This window comes from Eretmochelys imbricata, chromosome 3 (assembly GCF_965152235.1).
Source record: "Eretmochelys imbricata isolate rEreImb1 chromosome 3, rEreImb1.hap1, whole genome shotgun sequence".
NCBI lineage: Eukaryota > Metazoa > Chordata > Testudines > Cheloniidae > Eretmochelys > Eretmochelys imbricata.
The window spans coordinates 147,505,100-147,521,799 of NC_135574.1; the positions used below are offsets into that span (position 1 = coordinate 147,505,100).

A 16,700-nucleotide genomic window follows, 5' to 3' on the forward strand; every position below is an offset into this window, starting at 1 on the left:
GTAATGTCCCTCCCAGCAGGGCATTTTCACTTTCACATTAAAATAAACTAGGCCACTTCTAACCCTAAAGCATGACCACAAAACATGATATATATACACCTACTGGAGAAAAGAAAGCAGTGGGGAAGCCCCAACAGGCAAATAAGGACAAGCCTTAAAGTTGTGGCTATGCTCACATTTCTCTTTTGTATCATTTCCCTCCACCTCCAGTACATGCTGCTATCCTCTGTGTATGTGCACCAGTTCTGGCTGGAAAACTAGTACCCTGCAAAGGGGATTTACAGATGAAACACTGATTACAAGAGAATTGAGCAGAAGGCTTAAAAGTGATAGTATTACCAACTAAACCCTAATTTTAATTACCGCACCTGCTGGAACATAATAACTTTAAAGAGCTGATATACTTCTAGAGACAGGAAACATAATGAAAGAATTCTGCTCAGTTCCCCTCCTTTGTGCTACTACTGTTGGGGTATTTGCATGAAAAGAGGATGTTTCAGTGCCTCCTCTGCACCTGCTGCTTAACCTCTCACCTGAAGACACAAGTGGCTACAGTGATGATGATTATGAGGGACACAGACTATGTAAAGTCTTTTCCATCTCTGACTACTGTGTTCCTATGTCAAAGCAGATAACAATTTCAGTGGGGAAAAGACGATTCAAGCTTTGAGTATTAGTTCTTTATTTCCTCTGCCCAGTTTCACCTGCTTTTCTGTAATAGACACTTTTAAAATATAGATGTCTGTCTATATTTATACCATGCTCCTCACAGTACTATCTATCACTTCCAGTAAATCTCTTAACTAGGTGTACTTGTCTCCAAGTCCCATCACTGGGGCTTTTGAAATCCTAGCACTTCACTGAATTTTTGTCCTGTGTGAGACACTCTCCTTCTCAATGTCCTAGCAACAAAGCATGGCCTCTTGCTCAATTCCCAAAGGCTGCTTTTACATCTTGATGCGCACTCCATACAGCTTCCAGCCACTGCAACGGCTTTTTCCCAGCAAGAACACCCATTTCACTCTAGGGCTGTTATCTGGGCTTTTCTATGGCTCAAGCAAGTAGGGCATTCCAAAAAAATTGCTTAAAGAACCTGGGGAGCTAAGCCTTAGTCTCACTCTATGGGATCCCAGTCTGCAGAGAACCATACCTGTCCATGTCACTGAGGTTATCAACTGGTGAGCCCAGTCGTTCAGGCAGCCTCCTTCGCTCTGGTGTGTCAATGCAATACCGGTCATTACCAACAGTGATCCGCAAACTCTGCTCCAGTGAAGACTCAGAACGGAGGCTCGGAGAACGTCTCTGTAATTGAAGAGAGAATGAAAGCCCAGCACAGGACTGTCCCCTCAACCACAAGACAGGCATCTGAGTCTGTCCACCTCATCATATTAGACTTGGGGGCAGGGATCGTAAGAAATAAATTAATTGTACATCTTCTCCATTTATATAAATTACTATGCAACTTAAAAAAAAGAAAGGGACTGAGTGTAGTTACTTCTAATCCTACATGCAACTAACAGTCACTCTGTATTTACACTAGCTCCACAGGAACTTTTAAACTTGAAAATACCTTTGAAGAACTGCACTTCTGGAGGTAGAACAACAGAGAGGAAGAAGAGGAAAAAGAAGTTGTTCAAGAAATTCCAAAGCTGCTGTTGTGCTCTCCTCTTGGTTGGGGACAGCCAACTGTATGAATTGCATACCCTGCAGTGCCAAGGAATTTTTGTGCACCTATAGCAGATACACTTACTGGGCAGGTCCTCTTGGTTTAACGAGAGCCTGGGTCAATGACAGTGACAAAGCCCATTATCAAAACTGGAAAGTGTTCCAGAAGGGGCTCTGCTACTTGCCTCAGTAGTAAATGAATGCTCTACATCAGTAGTTCTCAACCAGGGGTACGCATTCCCCTGGAGGTACATCAACTCATCTAGATATTTGCCTAGTTTTACAGCAAACTACATAAAAAGCACTAGTGAAGTCAGTACAAACTAAAATTTTCATACAGACAATGACATGTTTACACTGCTCTATATACTATAACAAAGTTTCTCAACCTGGGGGTGGGAACCCCGGGGCACGGATGGGGGGGGGGTCACAGGATGAGTTTAGAGAGTCACAAGTGCTGGGCCGGCATTAGCAGGTGGCAAGCAGGGGCCCACAAAGCTAAGATACATGCAGAAGCCCAAGCCCCACTGCCCACGGCTCAAACTGAAGCCTGAGCTCTGCTGCCCGGAGCTGAAATCAGACTCATGAAATGGGTACAGTTCTCTGGAAAGGTAACCACTGCTCTACATGAAGGAGCTCCGCTATTACATAGGACGATTAATCTTCATGAGCTGGCCAGTTCAAGATACTGAACACTGGTGATGGGTTAGAGATGAGAAGCTGTAATGTCTCCCCAAACACATTACTTCTGTAAGGGAAGGAAGATGCACTAGTCTGGAGTAAGAAGTACAGCACACATTTCTTTTTATCAAACACACTGTACCCATTCTGTGTTGTTTTGTAAGAAACAATACTATTTCCAGCTCCTCAACAAGCCACCTATTATTTGATGGAGCCCTGAAGACCATGTTCAAAACAAAGCCCTGGATTGCAATCGCTATTCTACCTGAAGAGTGGGCAGGAAGATCTTCCAAAGCCCATCAACAAATTGAATGGCTGAAGGATTGTTGTTGAAGGGCACAATCACCTTCCTATCTCCAGGACTGAGCAGCACCTGCACTGGGGTTTCTCAGCAGAAATTTCCACACGTTGCTAGTGCAACTCTATCAGAGCAGTACCAATGTGAACCTTAGTAAAAACAAAGCTTCTTTATCTACTGGCATTTTCAACACCTTCCTTGTTGTCTAACGTACTTACAGCAGCTATAAACACCACAGTGTTAAAAGTGCCAACGGCCACAACCGCTTCATGTACATTACCCACATTGTTACCACTAGAATCATAGAATATCAGGGTTGGAAGGGACCTCAGGAGGTCATCTAGTCCAACCCCCTGCTCAAAGCAGGGCCAATCCCCAATTAAATCATCCCAGCCAGGGCTTTGTCAAGCCTGACCTTAAAAACTTCTAAGGAAGGAGATTCCACCACCTCCCTAGGTAACCCATTCCAGTGTTTCACCACCCTCCTAGTGAAAAAGTTTTTCCTAATATTCAACCTAAACCTCCCCCACTGCAACTTGACAGTTGTGCTAGAGTTTAAAAAAAAAAAAAAAAAATCTCTGTATATCAAGGTAGGCAAGGTCTGAGTGAGCTATCTTTGTAGACTTCCCCCTAGAACACTAAATACCCAAGAACTTCATTAACACAGAGTTAAGGTTGCCAAGTGAGGCATTCCAGAAGATGGAGCGATGACTAAAAAAGTTATGGTATATGCCACCTGCACTACACTACCTTGACTCTGACCCTGAGCTAGCTAGCAACACCCACTGGGAATGGTTCAGCCAGGGAGATGCCATAATAAGCAGACAAGGAAGTTCTAAGAGAATATGCCACTGTTTCTGTTACATAGCACAGATTTGAATTCCAGCATTTATCTGCATGCACTCCAATTGCCTTCACTGCGTTATGTGTAGTTGTACTAAATGATGGAGGGTTTTGTTGGAGCAGTGTGACAGAGCTGTTACTGTGATATGATGAGAGGTGGCTGTATACTTTGAAGGATGAAACACACCTGATTTCTGCAATGAGTTTTGTAGGATGTCAGTAAACATGCACAAGGACATCTTCTTCCCATGGGCATTCTCAATGGTCTGGTAGAATAGATGATAGCATTCTCCAGGGCTTACCGAGGGGTAAGCGAAGGCAATGTGTCAGAAAGAATCCTCAGGGCAAGGGTGTTGGGGGACCACATTTAGCAACCGGGGCAGGGCGGTGAGTTGAGTTGTATGGAATAGACTTAGTGTTTCAAGGTAGGCCTGGTGAAGACAGCTCCCGATTGCTATACCTGTCCTAAACCCGAGTTTTGCCTTAACAAAGAGGTGTTGGAACTTTGTCCTGTAGTGCTCATGTGCTCTGGTCCCAAAGTGTTCTGTAGCACCTGAAGGGTAGAGTGCGAGTATATGTTACTGCCATGGGGGGACATTGCTCAGAGGGCAGAAGATGCATAATGGGGATAAGATGTACCTTAACTTAGTATTTCCTGGTTTCCAGATGTTTAAGTTTGCATTACCTTAACTCTTCATTTTCTGGTTTTCAGTTTTAAGTTTAGCCACTCCCCTTATTCTGGAAGGACATGAGGCATCACCGGGCAACCTTAACTATTGTGTTTATATTTTTGGGCATTTAATTGCCTTCAGTTTTAAAAATAATAGTTTCTCAGCACCCCCTTGTACCACAGCCCATCTCTCCCCCTCCATTGCCCCAGGCTCCTTAGCCATGATTCCTCCAGCCACAGAATGCACTGGCTGCACATTAATCCCTTCACTGCCCTGCGTCTTGTCTTGGTCTCCCCTCTCTCTGCCTATCCACAAAGGCTTGGTCCTTCCTCCCCCCAGAAAAGAAAGGGTCAGCAAAGGACCTGCAGTTTGAGGAGCTGTGACGAGGATGCAAGAAGAGTGCAGGGACAAGCATGGAGTCAATTGGGACAGACATGTGGGGCATGGACGTAGGGGGTTTGGGGGAAAACAGAGAAGTCCCCTAACATTCCCCATTGCACAGCTCAGAACTCCTGCTTTCCATCCCATTTTTCAATATACTGTTCCAACTCCCCGCATTCTCTCACTGCTGCAACTGCCTATATTCCATTCAACTGTGTAAGAGACCCATCCATTGCTCCAACAGAGCTCCAACTCCTCCAACAGTCTCTCCCTTACACCCATTGTTCTGATTACCCACATATCCCCCACTGCTTTGAGGTTCATCTCCACCTCCCTCCCCCGCCAATTATATCATGTAAAGCCTTCTCACTCCACCTCATCCTTTTCACTCCATGCCCCTGCTAAGCTTGGAGAGCTTGTAGGGAGGTGGTGGGCTGCCAGGAATGCTGGACACAGAAAGGGGCAGGAAACTGGAGATGCAGTTTCCCGTATCTAGTTCTAATGTATGGGGAAGGAGATCTACAAAGCCATCTACAGCATGGGAATCTTAAGCTATGTCTACTCTACAGACCTTACAGCGGCACAGCTGCACTGCTGTAAGGTCTCCTGTGTAGCCACTCTATACTGATGGGAGAGAGCAATCCTGTCAGCATAATCAAACAACCCCCCGAGTGGCGGTAGCTATGTCGGTGGGAGAACGTCTCCCAGCGACATAGCACTGTCCATGCCAGTGCTTTTGTTGGTGAAACTTATGTCGATCAGGAGTGTGTTTTTTCACACCCGACCAACAAAAGTTTTACCAAAAAAGTGCTAGCGTACACATAGCCTTAGAGAAGTATAAAGAAGCATATTCAGCTGAGAACATCTCAAATGAATAAGTACAACCAATGGAGATGAATACAGCCTGAAACAATCACTCTGAGATTTGTGACCTGCTCCATTCAACTCAGCAGGTGTTCTCATTGCCTCCCTCAACCTTTAGGCTCACAGAGGGGAGAGGGGCTCAGATCCACACCCCCAATAGAAAGACCCCAGATCCCAGCTCACAACAGGGCAGGGAGAGGGGTTTAACCTCACAAGGGGAAGGGCCCCCTGATCTTGGCTTACACACTGGGGCAGAGGGACATAGGAAGAATGGCTCAAACTGCTCCACCATGCTAATCCCCCAATTCCACTTGCCACTCATCCCAATGCTCCCTCTCAGCCTCCCAACCCCTCTCCCTTTGCCATTTATTCCCCACCCCATAACCCACCCTCTCCTCATTGCAGCCGCAAACCCCTCTCTCCCATCTCCCTCCTAACACCCTCTCTCAATCTCCACATTCCCACACTGCTCTAACAACCTCCCCACATTCCCTCTCAATGCTATAACCCCCCCTTATTTCCTTGGTCTGCACCAACAGGTTATAAGGATCTGAAAACTTTATGAACAGCTCATGTTAGGGGGACTCTGTATTAGGAAAAAGTCCTGACCGAATGACCCAGTGACTTGCTCTCCTTTGATCATGCTTCCTGAACAATGGGAACTTTGAGTGTGAGCACATTATCCTGTCTTTCATCTTTTCTCTGTTTGATCAATGCTAATTTTCTTGAGAACACACCTAAATTTAAATGAGCGTATGCATGTGAATTTTAGAGCACTTTGAAAAAATATCATTTTTAAATCAGAAGTTTTGGTCTCAGGGCAAAACTTCCAAAATGAGCCCCTGCAGAATGCAGGTAGAGAACAAGGAATGTAAACAATGCTATGAAAACTATCAAGTGTAGGGCTCATACTCAGTGCACAGGTGTAGCTCTGGGTCAGCGACCACAGCATATCGTCTTGAGCCACTCAGTCACTGCGGCAATAGCTTGCCTAGAAACCCTCTTACTTCAATAGAGCCCTAGTCTAGCTGCAAATGCACATTTCAGTTTCTTTGGTTCTGCAGTTTGCCAATCTCTAGATCCAAAAATCTAAGGTCAATACCTTTTTTTCCCCAGTATTGCTTCTCCAAAGGGGAGGTGGGTGCTATGCCCAAGCTGAGAAAAATGCTGAGTGACTGCGATCAGTTGGGGAGGAAGGCTATACCTCATGAACCCCTTACTCAAATGACCCCAAAATTGGAGCATTAACACTACCCAGCACCCCCAAGACACATAGCAAGTGTAAAGACAAACTGAGTAAGCATATGGATTTTAGAGCACTCAGAATAATAAAAGCAATTATTAACTTTACTAGCAGAGCTGGTGCTAGGCTACAATCATTTGGGAATCTCTTCTGCAAGTATATTATTAACTAAGGGCTTGTCTACCCAAGAAAATCTGGAGTAAGGTAGGGTATGAATTTAAAATGGATTAAGTATTCCTGATTAACTACATGTGCAGATGCTCTTATTTTGGAATAAGAGTACCTTTTTCTAAATTATTTTAATCCACTGGACTGCTGTCAAACCCAGTGGATAAAACTAATATGGAAAAACGCACTCATTCCTGAATAAGGGCATCCACACATGGAGTTAATCAGGAATAGCTATTCCAGAATAATTCTCCACATTGAGAAGCTCTTAGACAGTTCAAGACAAAAACCTCTTTCTTACTGCAAAGCATATTCATAGATAATCTACTATTTACTATATAGAATACTCCTTATACAATCACAGTACCAAACAGTAAAGATATTCACATCAGAAATAGAATTTTAAAAACAGGGTTTTACATGCACAAATCTGAATATTTTGCTTAGGCTGAGATGAGAAGTTTTAAAAACATATTAAACAACTTTCAGAGAATGAATCTGATGAACCACTAACTGGCTCTCTATATCAACAGGAAGAACTTAAACTTAATGTTCATTAGACATTTGATTTAGAAAGTTCTCTGCATTCTGCACATATAAATGATCTATAAGTACAAGATTCTGTTAAATGGTCAAACTAATCCCATTAGCTAAATATTCTATTTTACCCATAGGAGCCTTTGCTTAGCTAAAAGATAGTTTGATCTTTGATTCTTAGCTGAAATGGCTAAGGTTTCTGGCCAGCTATAACTCTGAAGAGGAATAAAAGCCTGAAGGGAAAAAATCAAAGGGGCATTACTTGGGATGGGGATAAATGATGAAAGGAGAAATCATTAGACATTAGAAGCAAAAGATCCCTAGTAAATAAAATCAACTGCTTTTAATTTGTAGATCTCAAAAGTAGGTGAGAATGATTATCCTTACTCTACATACAGATGGAGAACCTGAGGCTCAAGGAAATTACGTGATTTACGAATGGGCACACTGTGGGTCTGTGAGAGAATCTGAAACCGAGCCAGTTCTCTACACCCACTCCAGTGCCCCACTCACTGACTAGACCATCCTGTCCACTTCTCTAAAAACACAGGACTGATCCCCATGGACTCTGTCAGTCAGGAAAAATACTGTTCTGTGGAAAGAGGTGTCAGATTCCGAACGCATTATTTCATGGAAGAATCAGAAAGACTTCAGGGGAGCAGGACAATCAGTATTACTGAGGGGAAATCAAACGGGGGTTATTTGGGAGAATTCAGATGAGGGAGATGGGGCATTCAGGAGTAGTTTCCTGGCTGCGGCTGTCCCTCCATGGTGGGACAGGTGAGAAACATACAGAGCAGGGTGTCCTTACCCCAGTAAGAGGGAAGGGTACAGTGGGAGCGGGGACAAGTACACAGCGCTAGGCAGGCAGCGCTAGGACACCACAGACTGTCCGATCCGCAGGGCAATCGCCCAGCCTTGGGAGGGGGCGGAGCGGCTAATTACCCGGGGCCTAGCCGAGGGTGTCCTGAGGGGTAATTACCCGGCTACTGCTGCTGTCTCCATGCTCGCCCCCGCGTCGGGCCCGGCTCCTCCCGGGCCCCGCTCCCCCCGGCGGGGAGGGCAGCCTCTTGCTGCGGTGCGGGGACGGGGAGCGGCGGGAGGCTGCGCGGTGGCCGGACGGGGAACGGTGGCGGCGGGACGGGGGAGGCGGCGAAGCTGAGGAGGGGGGGCGGCCGCGGCCTGGGCCCGGCCCGGACCCCGAGGTACCCGAGCGGGAACTGCGGGACCCCGACGAGCTGCTCTCCTTGGAGCGGTGGGAGGAGGGCGGCGGACCGGAGCGGCCGCTGCTGGAGCGGTACATGGCGGCGGTGGTGGTGCAAGGGGCCGGGCGGGAGGCCTCGCAGTTCAGTTTCCCGGCGCTGTTCTCCTCCTCTGCCCGCGGGGCCCCTTGCGTGCGCGTCCCCGACACCACCACCGTCACGAAGGGGGCGCGCTCAGACACCCGAACAAAATGGCGCCGGCAGAACCCCGGTCACGTGAGCTAAGGCAGGCGGGAGCGTCTCCCTGCTTCGCGGGTGACCCTGCCTAAAATCGCCCACCTCCCGCTAGGGCCAGCGCCTCTTTTTTCCTGCCTCCCCCAGCACTGGCGCCAGCCCCCTCTCTGGCGGCATCCTGCCCTGCAGCGCCCCCTGCCGGCCCGGGGGCGGGAGCTGTAATCCCTCGCGTGCGGCCGCGGGTGCCAAGCGGCCGGGACGGGGGGCTCCGGGGCTGGCGGGCAGGCGGCCCTCCTTGGAGCGAAGTCGGGACGGAGCGGGGTGAGGCCTGTAGCTGCACAGAAGCAGAGCTGCCCCTCCGCGACCAGCGCCCGGTGCAGAGAGGAGACCGCTGGCTTCGCCAGCAACGAGCAGTCGAGAGGAGGCGGCCGGCTCCCTCTCCCCCTGTCGTGCTACAGGAACAGAGGCACGTGTCATGAACCGGGGACGCACCAAATGTAGATGTGCTGGAAGCAAATATGTTGACACGCATGTAATTAACCGGTGGAATGCCGAGCCCAAAGCTACCGCTGCGGCCAAGAGATTAACGGGATTCAAACCAAGCTAGCTGGGGATTGGGAATGCTCCTGGCTACGTTAGATAGAGTTTTGTAAAAGTTTGGAAAGCATATTAAGTCTCCTGTCTCAAGGTGTAAGCCAATCACTATACAACCGAGTCAGGAAGAAACTCCCTTTATGGGGAGATTATTCCATACGTGTCCAGGCTCTTTTGCAGCTTCTTTGGAAACATCTGGTACTGGTCACTCTCAGAGACAGGACATTGGACTGAGGGACTGCTGTCCTGATTTAGTGTGACAAATCATATTTTCCTGTGTCAAAGCAGACAAGTTAATGTTGCAGTGGAAATCCCCACTTTCTAAATCCCTGCCCTTCTTTGTTGATTAGGAGTTGAGATGAGTTTAGTCTTTGGTTAACAACAGGTTGGAATCTGAGGGATGGTGTTTGTAGAGCCTGTACCGATACAAAATTCATATTCGCATCTGCTCTGCAAACATGTTCTGCAGATATCTGCAGATTTGCAGGGCTCTAGGTCTTTGCAAGCTCAGCTCAAATTTTGCCCACTTCTGGGGTTTCGTGCCCCAGAGCACACTTGAATCAGACAACTGTAGCTGTAGAAAGGTTTTCAGGCTTATTGGTCCCCTGACACCTTAACAAGGCACATGTGCAGAGGGGGTAAACTGAGTTTTAATGGCACACTACATCCAACTGCCTCACCTTTAAACTGTTTCTGAATGAGTGCTCTGCTATACAAATTCAGGAAATACACTTAAATGTGTAAACCATCAAAGCATGCACAACACACAGCACCCTGCATAATCATGTGAATTTATTTCTGTTACCTTTCTCCACCCTACCCACTACTCTCTCAAAGTTTGTTAAGATTCACTTGTGACTTTTGACTACATTGCATGTATTTGTACAGTGCCCAACGTAAAGGGACTCTGATCCTAACTGAGATTAAGTGTGCAACACAATAGAACTAATTAATAATAAGGAAAATGACCAGGTAAATAATTTCTAACTAATTATTTCTGTAGAGCTCAGAATCTTTCAAACTCAGCAATGCACTGAGTACTGCTCTGTGACAATGTTATGAAACCGCTACAGCACTTAAAATTTGCAACCAGGACAATGTAATAGGTACAAATATACTTAATTTATTAATTAAAAAAAAAAATCTTCATGTCTGAAAGTCAAGGAAAGATGCGAGCCACAAACTTTAAAAATGCAAAAATAGATTCCAGTGATGGAGAAAAATGTCCTTTTTTGGTTTCCAGCTGCCTGAATATTTGTTCCATCCCCTTACTTTCCTCAGAACAGTCCTGAATCTTTGGTTTAAAAAAGACAAATTTGTTTCCTTTTTCTGTAGTCATTTTACCCTTAAGACAGTCACTTTAAAGCAACCAATATAAAAAACCTAGGAAAGCTTTCTCTCTCAGGCTTTTAAATAACATTCGTTACTGTGGCATATAAATGCTGCACAGAAACCCAGAACACCAAAATGTTTTCTCACTTTGTTCCTCTAGACAGAAGAACAGGTCCTGGTGACTATATTGTAGTAAGTGGAACCTGGAAGCAGAAGGTATCCAGGTGCCATTGCTATTATGTTTTTGTTCTGTGTGTATACAGTGCCTTGCATAATGGTGTCCTGATCCATTGGCTCCTCAATATAATGATAATAAAAATAATAAATAATATGTTACAAAAATGCAAATGAAAAATAATAAGACTAAAACCTCTTTCTCCATTCAGATGACAGAACTGCTCAATGGCAAATAAAAAGGATGCAGATACGAGAGATTACATGGGTCTGAAACAGTCTAGAGTAGAAAAACTCATCTTGTCTTAAAGAAGCATTACAACCTAATGTTATAGTGTCCTATTATCCTACTGGGCAGCTCTTTACATTTTCAGTTAAGAAACTGCACTATATTTCCATCTCTAGAACACACACTACTGACCCTTTTTTCAAAGGGGCTAAACAATCTTTAACGTCAATGGAATTTATGGGTGCTCAGCAGTTCTAAAAATAAGGCCATAAGGGTTCAGTCCTTCCAGGTGCAGAGCAAAATGTGGATGCTCAGCACTTCACAGGATGGGGCCCTAAGCTTTGTCATGTGATTGAAATACTCAAGCAAGGTCCTTACCTGCTTTGCAGAGGTTTTTGAAAAAGTCCCATCATTGATGCTCCAGGCTTTCACAGGACAAAGGGGCTGCCACTCAGTCTTCTATGCTAATCGTTGGGACCTGAAACTGTCCTTTGGAACTCTGAGGCTCATTTTGGGCTGAGGAACTTCCAACTAGCTGATCCTTGAAGAAAGAGATTTTAACCAATCAGATGTAGATGGCAGTGTTTGGAAATAAGGGGTCTTTTCACTCTTATTTCTCCCAGTTGGTAGCCAGATACCCAGAGCTGGATACAAGAAGCCTTAAATAAAGAAACAGAAGGGAGAAAGTGGCAGAAGAAAGTAGTTTGAGGAAAGAGGAGGGGAGAGAGTAACATGAAAGGGAATTAGCCAACAGAAGTTAGAGAGAATTAAAAAAGTAAATAAGAACAGGCATCAGGAATCGGGTTTGGCTGACAAGCTGTTAAGTGACAAGGACAAGAGTAAAGGCTAGGAAACATGTAAAATCTTTATTTTTAAATTTGTTTTACCTTCATAAGTCTGAGAAAAGACCAGAGACCAGCACACAGCAGGCCCCAGTATCTCTAATCCCTGGAATATTAATAAGAGAAAATGTGGTTTCTTTTCTTTCTTCCTAGGCAGAGTTGCATGTTTGCTGCTGTGTGTGCATTCACCCATATGAGGTGTGTTGGAGGTTATCCCCTGTCTCCAGAATTTGGCATTAGTTTTTTCTGTGGAGGGCAGAGAGAAGTGTACATTCTGTGTCTTCAGATCCAGAAGTAAACAGGTCAAGAAAATATTCCAGACTGAGCCAGCGAGGGAATGTTCAAACCTCCCCCTTCTTGTGACATCACAGAATTCTAAGACAGTTCAACTGATAGTAAAGCCCCAGCTGGGAGAACAAAACTGCAGCCAAATAGTTATTTTAAGACCATTTGTGGATGATGGTGAAAACACTGATATTTCTGGGTTTGAGCCTTGTCTGGGTCTGCCTCCTCCTGATTGAATTCAATACCTACCTGTGTTTGGGAGGTGAGATGGTCATACACCCCCCTCTTTCACTTCCCAGTGCACAAGCCCTGCTATGGGCACTATGTAATAAGTCCAAAAATAAATTATCAACGAAAATAGGAAACGCTTCATCATTTGGGACATTTTAATCTTGATTGGTCAAAGCCTTGGAGAATAGACGGTTGGGAACAATTTTGTGCTAGGCCCTGGGGGAGGGACTAGTCCTAACTTTTTCTCCATCTCTAGTGTTAGGATTCTATGATAAATGTAGGGTGTGTTATTATTTATAAATGGTGTGCATGGTATTTTATACGTGAATATGGCACAAGCCCCTGCTCCAAGTTGCTCAGAGCCTAGATCAGACAGAAACATAATGGAAAATTAGAACAAGCCATGATGATATTACAAGAAGATGGAAAACAGAGGAAAAAAAGCATTATCTAGTAATGAGACCCTGCTCCCGCTTAAGTCAATGTGAGTTTTGCCATTGACTTCAATCAGAGGGTACAGACTTTGGACCAATAAGTTCAGATCAGTTATGTTGGACTCTGGTGTTTTTTTGGTTCTTTTCCTGGTTCACTTTATTAGTTTTTTATATATATATAATCGTGTGAGTGGGTAGACAACACTGGCTGAAGTAAAGAAGGATCAGTGGTCCCTGAAAACTGCTTCTCGTTCACTCCCGAGGAAGCAGGTCCAAAAGGAGAGGTCAGGAGAGAAGAGTAGGCAGAATGCAGGGCACAATAGGGGCAGCAGAAGGAGACAAGAGACGCTAGAAGGTTTAGTTGAAAAAATCTGGGGAGAGTAGTTTGAAGAACATAAAGTCATGCTTTGTTCTGGATATCTAAGAACTTTTCTTGGTGCCTTATAAAGCTATGAGAAGCTTCTGCATTTGAACTTAAGTAAGATTTCAGCACAATGAAGAGCTGTAATGTTTTATTCAAGGATAGATCCAAGCTCGGATGTTTCATATTTGTGTTCTTGAGATTCCTTTTGTATCACAACATTTCCTCAGTTGTACCTTCCTTGATGAGAGAGCACATAAAGCAACGGCAGAAATCCAATCATCATGTCTTCTACATGGAAGCTGACTTACTTATTAAAGTCAACATAATCTTTCTTCATAGCCTTTAAAACAGTATGGTAGAGGCAAGAAAGAACCCACCAAACACACACACAGTGTGTACAGAATCAACGGCCGGCAATACATGCATGATAAAGGTACCTTCTGACTTCTACATGCAGGTAAGTGTTACATTTAAGACCAGGAGGAGCCAGGATACATGGGCAGAAGAATGGGACAAGCATATAGATATACCAATAATTGCTTTATGCAACCAGGCGGACCAGAATAGACAAATAAACCTTTTTCTTGCCCCTTAGTAATAATACTTAACATTGATAGAGGGCCAGTGAGTGGAATAGAGGCTCACAGTCATGGCCTACACAGAGCCAGTTCTTTCCTTTTGTCCCTGTTTACAGTACAGTATTCATGCTCTTTGGGTCCCTCTGTCTGAGAGGAAGGGCAGGACCCCAGTTCACTCAATCTACCAGTAACTCCAGCTGAAAGCCAGTGTTCTGATGTGAAAAGAACAGCACAAGATGCTAATGGTGGGGAAGAGGTACTATCTCTTGTGGAGAAGGGGAGACCAGATAGTAAATGTGAAAAATCGGGACCTGGGGTGGGGGGTAATTGGCACCTACATAAGAAAATGCCCCAAATATCGGGAGTGTCCCTATAAAATCAGGACATCTGGTCACCCTAAATGGGAACGTAGTAGAGAAACCTTGATCCTTTACACAGTTTCTTCTCATCTTTCACAGCATGGCAAAAACAGGATAAGAGAGGAGCAAAGTGAAAGGAATCCAAATACCAAATAGGCTCAAGTAGGAGTCTTGGCAGTGAGCACAAACTATCTGGGACTGGGGGCACTCAGTATCCACCCTGGGGCTTCAGTCATTCTCCATCCCCTTAAAACCTGCAAAAGACCTTTGGTGAGTGCCAGCTGCTTCGACTCTCCTTTCTCTCCCTCTCTCTCTTTCAAGGAGCCTAAGATAAGAAGGTGCTTTGGCCTCACAGCTTTTACCTCTGCCTCTTCTATCTCAGGTTTCAGAGTAACAGCCGTGTTAGTCTGTATTCGCAAAAAGAAAAGGAGTACTTGTGGCATCTTAGAGACTAACCAATTTATTTGAGCATAAGCTTTTGTGAGCTACAGCTCAAACTCCCTCAGCCGGATTGTTTTGTTTTCCCAGACAGGAATGCTGCTGGTGTTTTGTTTCCCCAGCACCCCAGTGATGAAGTGAGCTGTAGCTCACGAAAGCTCATGCTCAAATAAATTGGTTAGTCTCTAAGGTGCCACAAGTACTCCTTTTCTTTTTGCGAATACAGACTAACACGGCTGTTACTCTGAAACCAGTGATAACATTGACACTTACTCTCACAAGCACAGAGGACTCTTCACCATGTGTGTCTGTACTGGCTGGGAGTTGGAAAGACACTTGCTATCTACAAGGAATTGCTTGCATCTGATGATAGAATTACCACTTTGTACAGAATTGCAGGGGGCAGCCTGTCTGGCCCTGAAGTTAACTCTGGCAGAGTCAGGGGTCAGAGAGACCTTGGCAAAGGCGTATACTCATAGCTTCAGTACTGAAAATCACAATTCCCTTCTCCACCAGCCAGAGTGCTCATACTGTGGGGGTGACCTTACACCCACCTATCATTCTGTAATAGATGGGTTGTATGTGCATGCAACTGTCCCATCCCAGATGGGAATGTTGGACCTGCTTATGTGTATATCAGTTCCTTCTTATCTGACTTGAGGAAGCTGAGCCTTTATCTCATCTGCTAAGGGCCTGTGTGTTTGTAGTTAAAAGTTGTGTCTTGTATTTCCTGATTCTGCTTGCCTCACATTATACATGCTTTAGTCAAATACAGTGATTGGGCTCAGTCAGGGCTTACTTTCAGCCAGAGTCATCTGGAGTGGAGCTCCAGTAAATATTTTCAAACCTGCAGGAGCTCTAGCACCTCCTCCGGGGCTGAAAGCCTGAACCCTGGTTTGCCCTGAAGTGCAGAAGCCTCAAGCCTTGGGGCGCCTCCCACAGGGCAGAAGCCCTGAGCCCCAACACATCCCGCAGGGCTGAAGCCCCGAACCCTGGTGCATCCCACTGGGCTGAAGCCCTGAGCCCAGATGCATCCCATGGGGCAGAAGCCCAGAGCCCCAGTGCACCCCACAGTGCTGAAGCCCTGAGCTCCAGTGCCCCACCGTGCAGCTAGAGCCCCAACCCCTGGTGCCCCATATGGGCATAGAGCCCCAGTGCCCCCCTCAGCAGGGCTAAAGCCCCAAGAACCCCACCCTACAGCTGAAGTCCGGAGCCCTGAATGGGGCTGGGAGGGCATGGGGGGCTCCAGGAAATAAGTTCTGAGAATTTAACCCCTGGGCTCAATATAGTGGTAATTGATATAAATTCTCTGGCCTAGTTATACTAGATTATCCTTATGGTCTCTTCTGGCCTTAAAATCTACAAATCTGACAACAGGTGGCTGACGTTGAGAACCAAGATGAGGGGAGCAGGAGGGATGTCTGGGAAAGCTGTGAGGGAATTAATGGGATTTGGGAAACAATTATTGTTGTTCTTGGACACCAATCTGCTTTCTAGGCATTTTTTCTGGGGGGTGGGAGGGGAAGGAAGGCTGCATAGTATTTGTATATGTACCCAGTGTACTAGTTAGGCAAATATTTAAAGAACTCAGATTCATTAAGCTGCACATATTTTATCCTTTCCTCATAACTTGACCCACAAACGTGTTTTGATGCACTTCTCTGATCTCCCTCCAATTTGTCATCTTTCTGGTAATGAGGTACCCAAAGTGGCACACAATATTCTAGAAGCCGTTGCAGTGGAGCTGATTAGAGCGAGATTGTGAACTCTCTACTCCAAGATACGACGCTCTGTATGTAGCCCAAAATTGCATTGACCTGCTTAGTTGCTGTGTCACTTTGCAAGGCCATGTCTAATTTGTTGTTCAGTCACTCATACATCTCTTTCAGCCATTCCTACTTTCCAGGTTGCTCCTTCCCATATGTTACCCTTCCCCAGACGTACTAGCTGCATATTTTAAAACTCAATTTATTTAAATATTTTCTACCTCTCTTTTATATCTGTTCCCCCCATTGTATTACATTTCTCTAACCTAGTGTTTGCAACTCCTTTC

General features: G+C 45.4%; 1 protein-coding gene across 2 annotated transcripts in view; it reads right to left on the reverse strand.

Annotated features, from left to right (window-relative positions):
* The window catches only part of ZNF318 (zinc finger protein 318), a 38,714-nt gene extending 30,060 nt beyond the window's left edge, over nucleotides 1-8,654 (reverse strand). For both annotated transcript variants that reach the window (XR_013345695.1, XM_077813557.1), the window contains exons 1-2: nucleotides 8,334-8,654; nucleotides 1,151-1,302 (exon numbers count right to left, since the gene is read on the reverse strand). Coding sequence is in view for 1 of the 2 variants with exons in the window: in XM_077813557.1 (XP_077669683.1) it covers nucleotides 1,151-1,302; nucleotides 8,334-8,654 (473 nt within the window). In the remaining variant the exon portion in view is untranslated. The remainder of the gene's footprint in view (nucleotides 1-1,150; nucleotides 1,303-8,333) is intronic.
* Nucleotides 8,655-16,700: the final 8,046 nt, after the last annotated feature.